Genomic DNA, 19694 nt, shown 5'->3' with positions numbered 1-19694 from the left:
ATACCTATATTGAAAAAGGATGCCAACCTTGATGAATGGCAGAAGGGTATTAATAAAATTTTTTGGGCGGGGGAAAAACCAAGAGTTAAATTTAAGACTTTACAAGATGCTAGGGAAAGAGAGGGACTCAAGGCACCGAATTTGAAACTGTATTATGATGCGGTAGTCTTGACATGGGTTAGCGATGGCTTAATTTAACTAATAAGAGAATACTTCACCTTGAGGGTTGGGATTTGGTATATGGATGGCATGCATATTTGCTTTATGATAAAAAGGTGGATAGGGCTTTTAAATCTCATATTCTTAGAAGTGCCTTGTTGCGTGTCTGGAAAAAGTATTATTATAAGTTAAATTATAAAATACCGATTTGGGGAATTCCTGGACACGCGATAGAAGGTGTATCTATGGGAGTGAGTTTGGATATGTTTTCCTATAAGGAATTACTTAGATTGGAAGGGAATGATTGGCAACTTAAATCATTAGATGAGTTAAGACAAGAAAACATAAGTTACTCTTGGTTTCAATATACCCAATTGAAAGCTAGGTGGAAGTCGGATCAGAAGGTTGGCATCACAATTACAGATGAAAATTTAGTAAAACAAATTAGAGATTTAAATTGTGCACATATAAAGAGGATATATAATGTTTTAATTGAATTGGATTCGGAAACGGAATTAAAGATTGTATGATAAAGTGGGCACAAAATATCCATGAACCAATTCCGTTGGATACTTGGGAGGTAATTTGGGTTAGAAATGTTAAATTTACTCAGGCTCAAAATTTAAGAGAAAATTTTTATAAAATTTATTTATTTTTATTTATTTTTATTCCATTTATATCCCGCCCTTCTCCGAAGACTCAGGGCGGCTTACAAGCTTAGCAGTAGCCTTCATTCTATGTATATGCCTGCTTATTAGGGCTTTCATACACCCCCCAAGCGGCATTATTACAAAGTCAGCTTAATTGCCCCCAACAATCTGGGTCCTCATTTACCTACCTCGGAAGGATGGAAGGCTGAGTCAACCTTGAGCCTGGTGGGATGCGAACCTGCACTAGATGGCAACGGATGGAAACTAAACAAGGAGAGAAGCAACCTGGAACTAAGGAAAAATTTTCTGACAGTTAGAACAATTAATCAGTGGAACAACCTGCCTCCAGAAGTTTTGAATGCTCCAATACTGGAAATTTTTAAGAAGACACTGGACAGCTATTTGTCTGAAATGGTATAGGGTTTCCTGCCTGAGCAGGGGGTTGGACTAGAACAGAGCTCCTCAACCCGGAGGAGCAGGGAAATGTACACAAGTGTATGTGCAAAACAGGCACATACGTGGTGGCGGCGCTAGCACCTGCATGCATGCGCAAGCAGGCCGCGTGCACCCTTGGCAGCACTGGCGGCCACACACATGCACGCATTTGACAGCCATCATCATCTAACATCATCATCATTATTACTACTACTATTATTACAGACTGAAGTCACCCAGAACTATAAGGCAGTTTCAAATCACTGATCTGTGTGATAAAATAACAAACACTTTCTTCTCTCAGCCAACATTCAGTTAAGCACAAAATCTACCAAAAATATTTATTATTGTATATTTTTATTTGAGTCATGTTGTAATACATAAATGAAGCAATGAATATTGTTGTGAATACATTAGAGATCCAGAGATGAAGTGTCTTATGCACACAGATATAGTCAGAGATCACCCTGTGCAAAAATAGTAGGACTTGTGTTTGTGACAACTAAAAATATTACCTGCATAAATACAAAAACTGGAATGCACACAAAGTTCACAGTTTTGAATATGAGCTTATGTTACCAGTTTTACATTTTTAAATATTATACTAGATTTATAAAGGCTAGTCCCTCAGATCAGAAACAAAGGCTAGTGATTAATATAAAATACAGGATACAGAGAGGACAAATTTGTCACAAAATTATACACAGCTTGCAAGGAGACTTTTAAGATTTGATCTTACAGGTACATTTACTCTCTCTAGCTTTTCAAATATAATGAGGTCACAGATTAAAATAAAAAAACATTAACATTTGGCCAGAATTACTGAAGTGAGGGGACGGAGACAAAATAAACATGCATAAAGGAACAAGCAAAGACAGTGCAACTTCTTTAATATATTAAATACAACAGGAAGTAGCGAATATTTTGGTTTATCATTATTTATGGAATCCATATCTAATCCTAGAAAAGACTGCCTTATATAGAATTTAAACTTAGTCTGTTTCACAACCAAGCCATATAGTGTAGTCATATTTATTGGTCTTCCATAATTTCTTTTGTTCTATTCAGTTGTCACATAGTCATATGCTCCGGTAAGACATAAGAGATATCGTCCCAAGGATGACGATATAGACCTTGTTTCAATCTTTTCTGATCCAGGTAATGTCCTAAAAAAAAGTTTTTTGTTTAATATTTCTCTTTGGATATAGACTTAAAAAAAACATAAATGGTAGAAACTGAACTTCATTCTATTTATTCTAAATACCCACTAGCCAAATCTCAGAGCACTTATGCAGACAGAGGACAAAGTACAAATCAGAAGGCTTATGGTTTTTAATAGAGATAGTCCTGGCTGTTCTCTGGGCTTTAAGAAAGAAACAGGCAACCCTTCAGTTTGTAAAACCCCTAAAATAATTCTGCTGTTCTGAAATAAATAACAAACAAAATAACATAGTAAGTCTCCATTAAAGTTAGGACATGGTTCAACTGCCTTCCCCCACCCCTAAAAACAAGTTTAGGGAAGAGGGCTCAAAAATTGTATTTTTGTAAGCTCTGGTACTATATTCATCACATCACTGCTATGCTCCCTATAGTCTGAAATTTTGATGGGAAAGGGATAGCCTACACAAAAAACAGCTTTTCTAGATGTACCAGTGAGGAAAATGTCTTTAAAAGATCCACTCAAGTAGTAAGGGATTGGAATCCTCTTCCATATATACTGGAATCCTCTTCCATGTATATTGCATGCACTTTTCTGTCCAAATGTTGCCTAAAACATTGCTTAGTTCTTTAGTGTAAATCAAAATAAAATGAATAAAAATGATATAAAAGCTGTTTTTATTTAATCTATTAAAATGAACTACTGGGGCAGCTCATGTTGCCCATAGTCTGCCTTTCCCAACTAGAAGTCTGATTCAATAGGCAAGCCAGTTGACCTGGTTTTTAACAGTAGTAGCCAAGTATGAATTCATTACAAGCCAAGCCAGCTTCTTGCCTTCTAGTTTAAGAAGTGTGTATGTGTGTGTGTGTGTGCGTGTGCGTGTGTGTGTGCATGTGCACACCTTCAAGTTAGTTTTTGACACTTGGAAACTGCCTGGACTTATCCCTGCAGTTTTCTTGGCAAGGTTTTTCAGAGGTGGTTTTGCCATGGCCTCCTTCCCATGCCTGAAGGAGAGTAACTAGCCCAAGATCATCCAATTGGCTTTAGCACATAACATAAAAAACTCACCAATGAAACCCATGCTTCTGCCAAGCACAAAAATGCCATTGAGGGCACCAATGTCAATATACTCATCAGCTTCTTCCCTGCAGTAGAAAAACATATGATACTTGTTTAAATATTACACTTTAATATTATACAATAAGGTGTATGTACAGATAAAATAGATATTCTTTTTAAAGACTGCTAAATAAGTTTCATAAAGTCTGCAAGATAGTGGCATGAGAAATATGACATGCTTCTTTTGATATTGGGGCATGGGCACAAGTTCACAAAATATCCTATTCCATATTCTGGATTAAGATGTATAAATCCAGCCAATTTTGGTTTATTTAACATACTGTTATTAAGGGACATGGTGGCTCAGTAGGTTAGGACGCTGAGCTTGTTGATCAGAAGGTCAGCAGTTTGGTGGGTGGAATCCCGAGTGCCGCGTAACAGAGTGGGCGCCTGTTACTCGTCCCAGCTTCTGCCAACCTAGCAGTTCGAAAGCATGTAAAAATGCAAGTAGAAAAATAGGGACCACTATGGTGGGAAGGTAACAGCGTTCCGTGCGCCTTTGGCGTCTAGTCATGCCGGCCACATGACCATGGAGACGTCCTCGGACAAGTGCTGGCTCTTCGACTTTGAAACAGAGATGAGCACCGGCCTCTAGAGTTGAAAACAACTAGCACGCATGTGCGGGGGAACCTTTACCTTTACCTATTAAGTGAAACTTACTCAAAGACTGCTCTATTATCATAAAACAGGATTCTCTGTTTTTTTTAAAAATCAAATTCCCACAATTGGGGATCCACTGATATTAAATAATTCAAAAGGTAACCTTGTACATATTATTTTCCTTTAAACCTTAGTAATCACATGGTATCTTTGCTTAATAAGGTTTATTTCCTAACTTTAAAGCAACTTTGGGAAAAAATAGCTTCCAGAGGTTTTGAAATGTTGAGAGTACATTCTTGTCTTATTAAAAGGCAGTTTTATATATGATTGCCAGTTTCTTTAAAGTTTAGAGTTGCTTCCCATGGAGAGAAGATACATAGTTTTTTTTAAATGTCTCTTTTAAGAAGGTATATTTCAGAAGATTACAATTGTTGTCTGAACTTCCATTATCCCTGCTTCAATTGATCTAGTCTAGCTAATCACTTTGACAAAGCTCTGGCTGGCTTCTAGTTCCATGGAAAGATTCACATAAACAGAAACAAAATAACATCAATGAAAGTAAAATATTACACACACACACACACACACACACACACACACGAAAATTACAATTGAAGAATACTTAATGGTGGTATGTTGCCAGCAGATCAGTTTGTATATGTATGTTTGTGTGTATATACATACACACACAATGTGTTCTGCTGGCAACATACCACCATTAAGTATTCTTTAATTATAATTTTGGTATCTATATATGATGACAGAAAATGCATCCCATCCCTGATGTTGAATTTTATCGTGCTATAGGACAAAAGAGGTTTATCCTGCCAAACCTGAATTTCTAGCTATTTTGTTACTTTGCTTCTCAGTTTTGAAGAACAGCTGTAAGCATTATTGTATCAAGGCTGGGTACAAAGAAGAGGGAGCAGCACAAATAAATTAGAAAAGACCTTAAAGGTTTTGTTTTTGTTTATTGCTAACATTACCTTATTGGTAAGCTTGCCTATGTGTAGTGCCTGATTCGTTTTAGATTTTTATGCAGCGTGCAACAGTTTCAAGTGCTTAGTCTTATTATATGCCTGCTTTCACATTTGGTCAGCCTCAAACTCCTAGAATTTTCAATAGCACGAGGAAGATCTATATTGAGTGGGGGTCCTTAGAAAGCTTGAACAGCAACATGAATATAGGGAGTGTGCATACTCTGATAGACCCAAATCTTTAGCCAAATAAAAAAATGGAATAGCCATAGGTAAGAATGAATCCATCATTATCACATAATCCATCATATCCCATTAACATCATTACCACACCAGTACTGTAATGGCCTCTGATTTTTCTGCTGCTGAAACAGATATTCCAGCAAACTTTGTCCCAGTGTGCTCTTCCTATTTTAAGTTTTTGTTCTCTTGTTCTTGTTTTTGCAAACAGCAACAAAAACCCATGATGATCCTGACAACATGGAAGTCAATGCACAGGGAGGAGGGAAAGATAATCCTTGCTCCAGTCCCTTGATTCCCAAAAGTTGCTATTTGGGGTGAGATTTTTAGAAAAGAAAAATAGAGAAGGCAAATTACTTTTGAAGGAGCAAGTAGTACTTTTAGCTAATTCTGTATCTTATATTTTTGAAATATTAATTAATTAAACAATAATTATTTGGATAATGTAAGAACAAACCATTGTCCTAAAATATCGTGAGACTTTCATTAACCACATTGTGAACACGGTCTAGATGCAGTCATGGTTAGCATCTCTCTATGGTTAATTGTGATGCATGAATGCAGACTTTGCTTATCCCTTTCTTAGAAAAATTACAGCACAAATATAGCCCTAAGAAAATTAAATAAAATGAATGAAACTGGCCATAATGCCTATTCTGTCAATGAACTCAAATTTCTCTTTCATTTCTCCTTTATATCCATTATAATCAGAATGTCTGAGACCATAATTACTTTTGGGCAAAGGAGATTTATTATAACCAAGCTTCTAAACCATAACGAAGATTAATGAGAAATTGATTGCTCACCGTGTAAAAGAACCACAGTTCCTAAGTACGTCAACAAAGGCTACACCAATAAATCCATCAACATTCAGGATAAGGTTAGGTTTCTAGAGTGGAGCAGGTTGAGGGAAAAAATGAAAATTTAACAATATGAAAAACTTTTATTCCAGATGAAAGTATCACCAGCATTTAACAAGTAGTATCTCTTAATGGATACACTTATACTCCTCAAAAACAACTAAAATTAATAAACCATCTATACGATTATTTTTGTGGCTACACTGGTAGCAGAGTTTTGAAAGTATTTCCTAATTCCATTAATTAAATTACAATTTGTAAAGTTCCCTACATGTAAGCTCACATAATTAGTTGACTAAGATATGCAGTAATATTTTCTATCACCAGTAGCTTTATCTCCAATTATTTTGCTTTTGTTTAAAGTATATATTGTTATCAAGTTCTCTGGCTTGAAAATATAGGCAACATTTGATGTTTTCTTTGGGTTCAGATTTCTATAAATAACACTTTATAAGCTAATGCAATGTTTTCTGATACCCAAGGCAAGCAAAAGAATAGCTTCCAGATAATTAAAAGGCAATTTTTTAAAAATAGGAAATACGTGTTTTTTTATCCTTCTGTCATATGCAATTTTAAAATTTTTTTCTCTTAATCATAATAACTAAATAGGAAGGGACAGGGAATCTAGCAAACTCCTGCCACTCAAATTTAGTAATGTTTGTATATGTTTATAACATATAACATAACTAATATTTATAACAATAGCCGATGTAGTTTTTAAGAGACAAAATTATGATAAATAGGGAAACCAAGTACTTTCATGTTAAAACTATCACAAAAAGATGATACCTTGGAAGTAGTAATTTTTTCCACTTCCAGTGCATAATCTAGAAGAGGTGTTGCAGGGAAATGCTGCTTCACATAACCTTTAAGGATCTGAACTCTCATATCTGGGTTGTTGATCTACAAAGTTAAAAGAAATAAAAAAAGACAATTTAAAACTAGCAAGCACTCAGGATCAAAAATATTTTCACATCATGGCCAAATTCTTTGAAATTCTGCACTGAATTCAGGATTTAGTTTATGTTACTAGCGGTGGAAATCTACCACATCTCTGAACAGGCAAGCAACTTACTGATTTAACTCGGTGGCCAATGCCCATGATTAATTTCCCTTCCTTCTTCATCTTGTTCACAAACTCCATGGGAATGATGCCACTGTCAAACGCTTTGCTGAACATTTTTGCTGCTGCATCCAAAGCACCACCAAAACGATCACCCTGGAGGACAGTGATAAGAAGAGAAAAAGCCAAACTGAAAAGATTTTTCTTTAGAGTAAGATCAGACACGGAAGATCCTATGATCAAGCTTAAAAGTATGAACAGAAGAAATGTACCGTAGTTTCCGGCGTATAAGATGACTTTTTAACCCATGAAAATCTTCTCAAAAGTCAGGGGTCGTCTTATACGCTGGGTGCTGAAACTTTAGGGACAGGGCTGGCTGGAAAACCTGGAGCGGATCTCCCATTTAGTCTGCGCAGGGAAAGCGGGACCAATTGGAGTAGAAGCTGCAGTCTGTGATTTTTTACAGGCTGGGGTCTGGGCGTCTTTCCTTCTAAAGTTGAAGAGCAGTTGCAGTCTATCCCAACTTGAAAGGCAGGTGGGGAATGCAGCAGCCAGAGCAGCTGCTTAGCTCTAAGGACACATTTGACTCAGGAACTGGGCGGGCTGGCTGGAAAACCTGGAGCGGATCTCCCATTTGGTCTTTTTTTTTTAATCCCATTTATATCCCGCCCTTCTCCGAAGACTCAGGGCGGCTTACAATTTAAAGCACAAATCAATGTGCTTAGCAATAGCCTTCATTCTATGTATATGCCTGCTTATTAGAGCTTTCACCCCCCCCCCACAAGCAGCATTATTACAAAGTCAGCTTATTGCTCCCAACAATCTGAGTCCTCATTTTACCTACCTCGGAAGGATGGAAGGCTGACTCAACCTTGAGCCTGGTGGGATGAGAACCTGCACTAACTGCAGGCAGGAAAAATCAAATGCACAGGTATAGTATAGGTGGTACCTTGCTCAATAGTAGTAACTGTGAGAGGGATCTCGGAGTCCTAGTAGACAATCACCTCAATATGAGCCAGCAGTGTGCTGCAGCTGCCAAAAAAGCCAACACAGGGCTAGGCTGCATTAACAGAGGGATAGAATCAAGATCAAGTGAAGTACTAATACCACTTTACAATGCTTTGGTAAGGCCACACCTGGAATACTGCATCCAGTTTTGGTCACCACGATGTAAAAAAGATGTCGAGACTCTAGAAAGGGTACAGAGAAGAGCAACAAAGATGATTGGGGGACTGGAGGCTAAAACATATAGGGAACAGTTGCTGGAATTGGGTATGTGTAGTTTAATGAAGAGAAGGGTGAGGGGTGACATGATAGCAGTGATCCAATATCTCAGGGGCTGCCACAAAGAAGAGGGAGCCAAGCTATTCTCCAAAGCACCTGAAAGCAGGACAAGAAGCAACGGATGGAAACTAGTCAAGGAGAGAAGCAACCTAGAACTAAGGAGAAACTTCCTGACAGTTAGAACAATTAACCAGTGGAACAACCTGCCTCCAGAAGTGGTGAATGCTCCAACACTGGAAGTTTTTAAGAAGAGACTGGACAGCCATTTGTCTGAAATGGTATAGGGTTTCCTGCCTTAGCAGGGGGTTGGACTAGATGACCTCCAAGGTCCCTTCCAAATTATTATTATTATTATTATTATTATTATTATTATTATTATTATTATTATTATTATTAGTTTAATCCACTTGCACTGTTTTATGTTTACATGTTTGATGACAAACAGCCTTATGTTTATAAGTGACAGTTTTCCTACTAAGTACCTGCATGTCATAAGCATTTGAATTAAAATTACCATATTAAAATCAAATCTGATGTTTTTTAATTTTTATTTGGTGTGCGTTGGAAGAGGGGTAGTCTTATACGGCGAGTCTAGCCCAAACCCTATAATTTAACAGGAAATGTAGGGGGTCGTCTTATACGCCGGAAAATACGGTAGACAACAGAGCTTCTTTAAACAGCTCCCAACAGTTTCAAAGAGGTTGTCTCACTGATTTCAAACTCCTTTGCATGCTATGGATACAAATATTGCATGAAATGAGTATGTCAGTGAGATCTAGGTTAGAAAACATCTAACCTCCTCAATAACGACGGGCATTTGGAGTAGAAGAGTGAGTTTCTTCATAAGAAACATTTCCTATGCAGTGTTTCCCTTATAGCACGGGTGTCAAACTTGCAACGTCACGTGACATGTCACAACATATTGCAACTTTTTCCCCATTGCCGGCAATGAGATGGGCACGGTTTTGGCGTGACGCAACTCGCCCACAGGCCGGCAGTTTGACACCCCTGCCTTATAGCTTTAGCTTAGAACCTAGGTGACGTAGTGGTTAGAATGTAGTATTGCAACTACTTCTGCTGATTGCTGGCTGCCAGCAGTACAGCAGTTTCAATCTCACTGGCTCAAGGTTGACTCAGCCTTTCATCCTTCTGAGGTCGGTAAAATGAGGACCCAGATTGTTGGGAGCAATATGCTGAATCTGTAAAATGGCTTAGAGAGGGCTGTGAAGCGGTATATAAGTCTAAGTGCTATTGCTTACAGAATTCAGTCACAAGCTTGCCATTCTTAGCAATAGTTAAGAACAGGATCCATGTGAAGAAATATAATTTCTCAAGCAAAACCAAACCTATCCTGGCAATTTCCAAAAAAACGACAAAGACCAGTTTAATAAATGAGCTTCAGATATATCCACTTATTTGCTTTTTGATATGATTGTCTTTTTGATGTGTCACTATTAGAGGAAATGTTAAAACAAATCACTTTTAATATTCTATACCCATACCCACCAGGCAACCAATAAGCTTGGAAATTCCAACTGCACTTTCTATTTATCATATCTGGTAAGACTATGTTCTTAACTAACTAGTTATTTCTGTCTGCTGAATTCACTTATTCTACTAAGCAAGCTGAAAGTGTCCTCATTTTACATGAAATAACCAGCAGAAACCCAATATTTCAAAAAATGTGTGTTATGTATAACGTAGCTTTCTCTTAAAATATATAATTCTTTGTTATCAGCTTTGTCAACACAGCTCCAGAAGCATTGGATGAATGTTAGAACTGAAGTAATCTCCAGTCAAGGAGCCTCTTCATCAGTCATCCTTCAAAATTGGCATATGTTATGAACTATAAGTGAAGAAGTAAGAGCCCTGGCTACATCCTTTAAATGGTATAATGCTCTAATTTCATCCACCTCTGGGCAATGCTTACAATTGTGAGTAGGCCTGATGTGAGACTGGAGACAAGGTCCTTTCCAGCTCTTGCACAGACAATAGTATTATGGGCTCCTGACACTGCTGGACCATGATCAGCTGTCACCATCAGACACATCTCTATAAACTGGCAGGCATATTTAGGCAACCTGAAGAGACAAAGATTTTATAATGTTCCCTTTCAAACAATTGCATATTAGTTAGTGTCAAGATCTTATTACAAAGACAATTGGTGAACTGTGGAATCATGTTTTTTAAAAAACAGCATCTACTAGAAATTCAAAGCTTAGGGCAGCCTTCTCCAATTTAATGTCTTCCAATTGGATTGTTACTGTAAGACCTAAACTTCCCAACCAGCATCTACAGAAAGCCAAACTGGGAGCAGATAACTTAAGAAAGCATTGGTAGTTTCCATATTAGAAGCTGTTCTTCAAAAAATAGCATACTGTGCATCTTAAAAGCTATTCAGGAATAGCATAGGCTATTTACTAAAGGAAAGGTTTTTAAAAATGGATCAGGAATATCTTACTTGAGCCATTGATCCCATTGACAGAGTAGCTCTCACAACTACTCACAATCTTGTCAGCTTCTGTTAAATCACATTTTGTCTTTTCTAAACTTTCCTAAATTACAGCATATTTGAAGCAAGAGGCTCAGGACACTACCAAGAATACCTACCAGTTGATATAGTGCATACATTTTGATGAAGCATTTTCATAAATCAATATTGGAAAAAAGGGAAAGAGGAAAATGATCCATTTAATCCTAAACATACTTATTATAATGTAATTGTGCTACAATATATTAACAATATAGTTAATGTGAGATTTATGTTGTTTTCCTTATTTTTGAATAACATTTTCAAATATTAAAATATGCTGTGTAAAAAGGCTCACATATTATCTGTCATGATCTAAACCAGACTTTTTTGGAAGTTTTCCAGTTTCAAAGAATTCTTGTCTCCCTCATCCACTATACGCAGAGAAATGTTCTGCAGATATTGCTGAAAAGCACCTTTAAGTGGACATTTAAGTGCTGCAGTATATCACTAGAGCTTCCAACATATGGAGCATCACCAAAACTTTGCAGAATTTGAGACCAGACCTTAGCATATTCCTTTTCTTATACTTGTATACTGTACAGAGAAGGGATAGTAGAGGGCACCACTCAGAAATCCATCATTATCAATATTGTCATAGGCATAATCATATATTGCAGTAACCCCTGGAAGATAAACAGGTTGCCTGCATTTCTAAGCTATATCAATACTTCTCTTCCATCCATTTTACCCTTTATATGTTTCATACATATTTATATGACTATCCTGTTTTTATTCAGTTGTTTCCATTTTTGTCATCTTCTTCTGACATCCATGGTCAAAAGAGCAACTTTCAGGAATGAATGAGAAGTCAGCAATTCAACCCGCAACTGTTTAAGGAATTTGCTAATATAAGTATCATTTATTTGTCCCATATTTATGTCTAGAAAAGCCTAGACAGCATCTCTCAGACCTACCTCGGGAATTTAGCTGTCAACCCTCAACAGTTTAAATGGATATTTCAGTAGGAGGTTTATTCCAATTATTTAAAATCTTTGTTTCACAATCAGAATCAGCCCTACCCTGGAAACACCCAAACCTCTCAAAAAAGAAAAATGAGATAATATTATGAAGTTTCCCCCCAAACACCAGAAAAACAATTTACCTTCTCTGGAACCACAACAGACCCAAGACACCACCAATTCCCATCTCTTCTTTGAAGACCTCGGTAATTGGCATGCCTGCATAGATCAGTTCCTGACCTCGCTCATCACAGATGCTAGTCATGAAAGAAGCTGGTTTCCGGATTAAACCAAGCTCCTAAAAATAGGAAAAAAATTAGAAAAAAATCCCAAACATGGCAGCCCTGTCTTAATTTTCAGTGAGCTGGTAGACTCGTGTAAGTTCAGATTCATATCAGGCTTACACAGGTAAATATTCTTCCATAAAAATTATTTATTCTAGTGAAATTTAGTCCCAAATATTTTAGTACTTGAGGTTAAGAAACATATGATGTCCATCTCTCCGATCATCACAGTTCCTAGGATCCAAAGTCAAATGATACTGAGACAGCTACCTCTTTTTGCCTAGAGATAGGGCCAGCCCTGTTTCCAGGGGACATGTAGGATATGTTAGACCAGTCCTTTGGATTAATCTTCTAGATAAAAGAAATGTTTTTCCATGGAACAGTGTTGACTTACTGATGCCCCTACCGATGGTACTTAATGGTAAAATTCAAAGTCAACTTTACTATCACAATGAAAGCATAAACTTTAATTATATTATTAATTGTATGTTCACAATTAAATAGTGGACAGAACTAAGCTGATCATCCAATTATAATCAAACATATTAATAAACACTTTTACAAGCTATCATCTACATCAGGGGTCTCCAACCTGTAGCCGATGGCCCACTACTGGGCTGTGGCCTATTTGCAAGCGGGCCACATGAGTGGTGGGGTGCGTGTGTGCACACAGCCCAATTCATATGAGCGGCAGGCACCAATGCCAGCACTCATAGCTCCAGTTGCGCAAGAGGTGGCTGCTGACTGACTGAAGCTGTGTGCATGCATGCACCTGCCCTCACACAAAACAATCCCCAACCTGGAAAGGTTGGGGAACGCTGAGCTACACAGCATGTTTTTAAGAATTTCAAGCTCATTCAGCCATTCACCTCCCATAGGTACCTCTTCTAGACTATTAAGAGTAAACCTACCCTTGCCCATGAGTAATCCATTGGCACAGTTGGAGGAGGAACTTCCTGTGCTGGCTCAATTACTCCCTTAGAAACCAGATCCTCATACACTGACCTATTGAGAGAAAACAATTTTAATTTGTTACAGATTGACCCAGTGATTAGATACTGGGCTTGTATTATATCTACTTTGAAGATCATCTCCTTATACTCACAGATAATGATCACTAGAACTCCACAAATCCAATAATCAATTAAGACTCAATCTGCTATTCTATGTATTTATATTTTCCAAGAATTACAGCCCCAAATTAACAAGTTCCATAAATCTCCAAATAAAAAGAAACCTTTGCAACTGCTTGGCAGAATTTAATTTCTAACTCAATTAAAATCTACCTTTAGAATAGTATATACAATCCATTTTCATTTTTTAAGCTCCATATTCAAGAAATATGGATTTTCATATTATGACATACTTCTATAAGATTTCACCTGGCTTTGTCTTTTTGAGAAGGAGGATTTTCTGTATTTTTAAACCTTTTAAGTCCTTGTGTTTGTACTTATTTTTACTTACATTCAAAAGTAAAAAAAACCAATACATTCCAGGTTTTTTTGTAGCTCAGACACTTTAAGATGTGTAAACTTGAATGGTAGCTAGGAAATTCTGTTAGTTGAAATCCACACATGTTAAAATTGCTGAAACTGAGAAACCCCATTTTATACGGTATTTAATTTCCTTTTCTTTAGTATGTACACTTGATAAATTGTTCAATAAAATATCTTTAACTATATACACCAAATAAGTTCCCCTAGAACAAAATCAGTTGCATACTACCACTTATCCTTCAGTGTAACTTAATTAAAGAGATCAGGTTGTGAAAATAGCTAAAGCAAAGGATTTAGGAAAGAATCTAAAAGTTATAAGTCAAGGGACTTTGATAATTTTATGCTGCTAACAAAGTTTACCAAATCCAGTCTTGCAAATTTTGACTGATGAAGGCAGAAAGGGTGTTAGTGCTTCAAATGAAAATAGGGGATGCATTGCAAAACTTAGTACCTCCATTAGTGTAATTCATCTATTTTACTAAGCAATTTTTTAAAAACCAGGATTTATTTTGAATGGTTTCACCCAAAATCTTATTCCAAACATACAGTTGTATAACTTCACACAATGTGTATTGTTACCACATGAGAGATTTCTACTTACTTTGCTTTGCCCATTAATAAAGAATATTCCACTTTGCAATAGACAAAACAATTCTTATGGTGATTATAACATGTAGCCTGATTCATGTATCTGTTTGCTGATGTTTGCTCAGACACAATAATAGTAAAGAATGCCATTTATAATTCTTAGACCAATCCACCATGTAGTCCATCAAAGGATGAGTGACTCTATTCTGAAGATCCTGAGTAATCTTATAATACTATTTCTCAGACTATTCAGGAAGCCCAAGAGATATTGTTTATTGACATAATGTCACTTACTGGATTACATCGCCCAGCTCATCAAAGCTTTGGGGTACAAAGACACCCACTTCTTTTAGTGCTTTATTCTTGGCTACAGCAGTTTCAGATGCCTGATTGGCACATGCTCCAGCATGGCCAAATTGTACCTGTTATCAAAAAGGACATATAAAACATAAAATACTAAACAGAATAATGATAAAAAGAATGTATAATAAAACAAAGTAAATCTAGCTATAAATAGTAAAAAAATGCAGCCTACAATCAGACTAAGAATTAAAGCATATAGAATAATAACTGAAAACACTAAAATTACATCTAAAATGCATGATGGAATAATCTTTATTTGGTAGCAAAAAGACCATATGCACAAAATGAGCGTCTATGTGGAAGGAATTCCACATATGGGATAACCGTCTCCCCTTTGAAAAAAGGTTTTTGTGGACATTTGTCTTATCTCATTTGGCAGAAACACCTGGCCTCAGACGAAAATCTTATTGATCAGGTGAATCTATAATTACAGTATGCAAAATTAATAACTCATACATTTTTATACATTTTTAAAGAATTAAAGCAGTGTGCATTGAATATGGACGATGATAGTGTAGAACAGGGCTTTTCAACCATATCTACTTTTAGGATATGGCAATATTTGAGTATCACCTAGCAAGGTGTCAAAAACCTGATGCCCCCCCCCAAAAAAAACCCTGTTCAAAGTTGCAATTGCACTGAAATGACTTATGACCATTTTTCACACTTATGACTATTGTAGCATGCCCAGGGTCGTGTAATTTATATTTGGATTGTTGGCAACTGATTCATATTTATGATGGTCACAGTGTCCAGGGTCATGTGATCCCCTTTTGCAACCTTTTGACAAGCAAAGTCAATGGCAGGGCTGCTGGTGGCCAAGTGCTAAGGCGGAACTTCTTTCCCTCCCTCCCTCCCTCACTCTTTCTCATTCCCATCTCTTTCTGAAGGAAGAATTTGAACCAACCCCCTCCCCCCATATTTTCCCACTTCCATATATTCATCAAACAAGGAAAAGCCTCCAGAGACAGAAAAAGACATGCCATTGAGAGCGCATTCCCCTTTTAGCTACTGGCTAGAAAGGAAAGTTAAGGAGCGCAGCCTGCACTTAAGGAAGAAAAAAAAATGTACATAAGTACTGGCTGCCGGCTAAGGCAGCCTCCCCAAATGGCTCCATTCATAAGTAAAGGAATGCTACAGGCAAAATCCATTCAGGAGAAAAACACTTCAAAATCCCTTGCAGCAAAACTTACAGCTAGCAATAGCAGAGCAATAGAAGCTAACACGAGACATCAGCCATCAGCCAAAAAGAAACTGCCAAACACTCCTTAAAAACACAAATCCCACATTGCACAAATCCCAGAACTTCAAAAACACAAAAGCACATAAGAATCCTTCCACAATCCATCTCCCTCCATGTCTCACCTCCAGCCAATGCTGCCTTTCTTCATTGCTGCCTTTCTTCACTCCTAATGTAGGGTGACCCCTCCCCCGCTGCATTTCTTGCTTGTTTGCTGCTGCCAGTACAGATGGCTGCCACAGCAGTTTAGATCGGCTCATGGTCAGCCTGCTTGATCTCCTCTCCTCTCCCCCCACCCTCCTCCTCCTCCTCCTTTCCCCTCGGTGCAGCTAGAGCTGACTCTGCCTCCTCCCAAGGCTGCTTCTTTTTTTCCTCTCTCCTTCTCCTGCCCAAACTTCCTCCTTTTATAGCTTCTCCTGCCTCTGCCCCCTCCTCCTCCTTTCTCATGGGGGGGGGGGTGAGCCAGAAGTGAGTCTGCGGCCTTTGCCTCGCTCCAGCCACTCTGCAACTCTGCAGGACCCTCTCACAGTAAGTCCTTTCCTGTGCTGGCTCGTTCCCTCCTCCACTGCCATGTACTAATGTACCACAGGTGGTATGCATACCACCAGTTGAAAAGCCCTGGTATAGAAGATACAAAGACTGGTTGATTATCAAAGGGGCAGAAAGATGGTTCTTAGATCTTTCACGGGTTGTGGAATAACATCAAGTCTTATTTTATTAAAAAATAGCAAGTGATCATTAGCAACAAAACTAGTGACGACTTGAATGGCCTTCATCTTTAATTAAGATAGACTGATTCTGCCAATGATTCAATGATTACCTCCGAAGAGAACATAGTAGCACATGTTCCAATGCACCAGCATACAACAGGTTTAGTGATCCGGCCTTCTTTAACACCCTGACAAATTTTGTACTCTTCTGTTCCTCCAATCTAAAAAATTGAAACAAAATTGGAGCCAAATATATTAATGCAGTCCATATATGGTGTTCTTTAAAATAAGGCACAATATTGATTTCACCAAACCAGCCTTAAGTTTAATTTAATTCTATTAAACGAGACGATTAGATGAAGAGAAGTGTTAACATAAGCCTCCTGCTGACATGGAGTGAAATATGAATCTGAGTAAAATGGTAGTAATAATAAAAATCAAAATCAAGATATTTTTAAGACTTTAAAAATTAAACCAAGTGGCAGGTGAAATAAAAATACATTAAATAAAAATACATATATCAAAATTAAGGTAATACAGTGATAGAGAGCTGCTAGACATAAAAAAATCAAAGCTCTGTTTCAACTGTAGCACAACATGGGTGTAGAATCATTCAACAATGTCGTGGTATTAGGTAAAATTGGTAAGCGTATTCTAGATGACTTATTTATGTTTCCACAGCAGATATAAGGATAGAAAATAAGTTGCCCTCCCAATGATGCTGACTACACTTCCCAGGAAGCCTAGCCAACGTGGCTAGTAGTAAGAGAGAGAGGCTTTCTGATCCTTGGCTTTATGACACTGGCTGCAGAAGACAACAATGCTGTGTATTTTTGTTCTCATCTACTCTTGCTTTTTAAAAAAATGTTCTATGAAGTCAATGAAAAGATCCCATTTCTATATGTATATGTGTGTATATATAATTGTATAATTTTTATTAAAACAAGATAAAAGAATATAAAAAATAAAAAAGAATAAGAAATAAAAAAAACAAAAAGTGCAAGAAAAGAAAAAAAATTAAAGAAAAAAAGAAAAAAAGAAAGTAGTAATTTCTGATGTTCTTTATAGCAGTTCTAAGTACAAATATATTTAAGCTCTCTTCCTCAAGTTACAATATATTACTATCTATAATCTATTTGTCTAATCATCCAAAACATAAATCACAAGTTCATTTTTACACAAAGAGTCCATTATAGGAAAAGATCCAATTTCCAAATTACGCTCAAGTTAGAAACTAAAAGATACTTACTTCTCCTAGCACTACAATCATCTTCACTCCTGGAGTATCCTGGTAACGCAGTACATGATCCATGAAGGTAGAACCAGGATATCTGGGCAGAAGAGAACATTTTTTAAAAAAGTATTTTAAAAGACAAAAATAGGCAAAATAAACATTTGTAACTACTGCTCTTACCTATCTCCACCAATGGCTACACCTTCAAAGACTCCATCTGTGGTCCTGGAAATAATGTTGTTGAGCTCATTGGACATCCCTCCTGAGCGGGAGACGTAAGCTACACTACCAGGGCGGTACAGCTTGGATGCCAGAATGTTATCCAGCATTCCTCCTGTGTTTCCAATCTTAAAGCAGCCGGGTTTAATTCCACCAACCTATGAACAGAAATAAAGAACTGAAATATCAAGATCTCTTAATTCAAACAATTAATTTAATCAGGTCCAGTTCAGGACAGTTGCATCATGTAGACTGTCTCTCATTTTTCCCCCCCATTATCTAGTTTACATGTACCCAGCTCGTTTCCTGCCTAAAGCAGGACTAGAATTGATTGTCTCCTAATTTCTACCTAGTGCTTTATCCACTACACCAAATTGGCTCTCATCTTTACCTACTGTCCATTACATTTTACATGAAGCAAAATGAAAAAACAGGCATTCTTTGCCCATAATTTTTAAGGTTGTCATAATCAAACACCCACCCACCCCAATACTAAGATTTGGACATTTCATCATAGAATGGAACTTTACATTTATCAAAATTTAGACAGTATTTTAAAATGTTTTCCTGCCTTGGTGAATCTAAGAGATAATGAAGCAATAATGAGGAAGATCTTTACTCTGGGATTGTCAATGCATGCGGAAGCTTTGGGCCACAGAGATGATAGCACCTTATATTAAATATGACCTGTAGCACAATATGAAGTTTTGTGCTGAAGTCTTGGCAAAAATACATAATACCAGATGACTAGGGGCCAGTTTTCAACTCAGCCATACCAAGAGAAGGAAGAGATTGGAAATTTCCCATGGATTCTGAAGCTTAAATACTTTGAAGTGGTAATTAATCAGTGATTCACTATCCCCAGTAAGATGCATTTATACAAATTAATCAAGCTTTTCTGATAATTTTCCTCTTTAGAGCTCTACAGGTTCTAAACTGTAACCTGCTGGCACACTTGGAATACATTTAGTTTGCAGCAAGAAGTTCACAGTCTGTAAAAAAGCCAAAAGAAAATAAAACTGATCTTACCGTTGCTGGTCCAATAATTGTGACTCCTTTCCCATCCGCCATTTTGATCAACCTGCGGGTCAGGGCCTCAGGAATCCCTTCTGCAATGATGGCCACTGTACGGATCTGAAGCCCAAGAGGAAAGTAGCACCAATATTGATTTCTGAGAGGTTTTTTTTTCTATTGCTCATGAGAAAGGGAGATTCAGGAAATGATTCTAGTAATATATTTTTCTCAACTTTGATTTTAAGATTGGGACACAATGACAAGGAATGAAAATTCATGATTCAGCCAAAATGATTTTTTAAAATCATGCACACTGTGGAAACTGGGGATGGAAGAGGATAAGTTTATAGGTTCTTCTTAAACATGTATGTATTCCAGATGTATTCCAACAAAGATGATTAGGGGACTGGAGGCTAAAACATATAAGGAGCAGTTGCTGGAATTGGGTATGTCTAGTTTAATGAAGAGAAGGACCAGGGATGACATGATAGCAGAGTTCCAATATCTC

General features: G+C 37.2%; 1 protein-coding gene across 2 annotated transcripts in view; it reads right to left on the bottom strand.

The window, feature by feature from the left end:
• Positions 1-1602: 1602 nt before the first annotated feature.
• The window catches only part of ACLY (ATP citrate lyase), a 66494-nt gene continuing 48402 nt past the window's right edge, over positions 1603-19694 (bottom strand). For both annotated transcript variants that reach the window (XM_081344022.1, XM_081344023.1), the window contains 13 exons: positions 19202-19306; positions 18134-18330; positions 17969-18050; positions 16830-16940; positions 14701-14828; positions 13234-13327; positions 12182-12336; positions 10477-10627; positions 7275-7418; positions 6989-7102; positions 6146-6228; positions 3472-3548; positions 1603-2410 (listed from right to left, as the gene is read on the bottom strand). In XM_081344022.1, coding sequence (XP_081200148.1) covers positions 2316-2410; positions 3472-3548; positions 6146-6228; positions 6989-7102; positions 7275-7418; positions 10477-10627; positions 12182-12336; positions 13234-13327; positions 14701-14828; positions 16830-16940; positions 17969-18050; positions 18134-18330; positions 19202-19306 — 1536 coding nt within the window. In that variant the 3' untranslated portion in view covers positions 1603-2315. The remainder of the gene's footprint in view (positions 2411-3471; positions 3549-6145; positions 6229-6988; positions 7103-7274; positions 7419-10476; positions 10628-12181; positions 12337-13233; positions 13328-14700; positions 14829-16829; positions 16941-17968; positions 18051-18133; positions 18331-19201; positions 19307-19694) is intronic.

Source organism: Vipera berus (assembly GCF_964194415.1).
Source record: "Vipera berus genome assembly, chromosome: Z".
Lineage (NCBI taxonomy): Eukaryota > Metazoa > Chordata > Lepidosauria > Squamata > Viperidae > Vipera > Vipera berus.
Note: the sequence above shows the minus strand (reverse complement) of the source record. Positions and strands in the feature narration are given on the sequence as shown.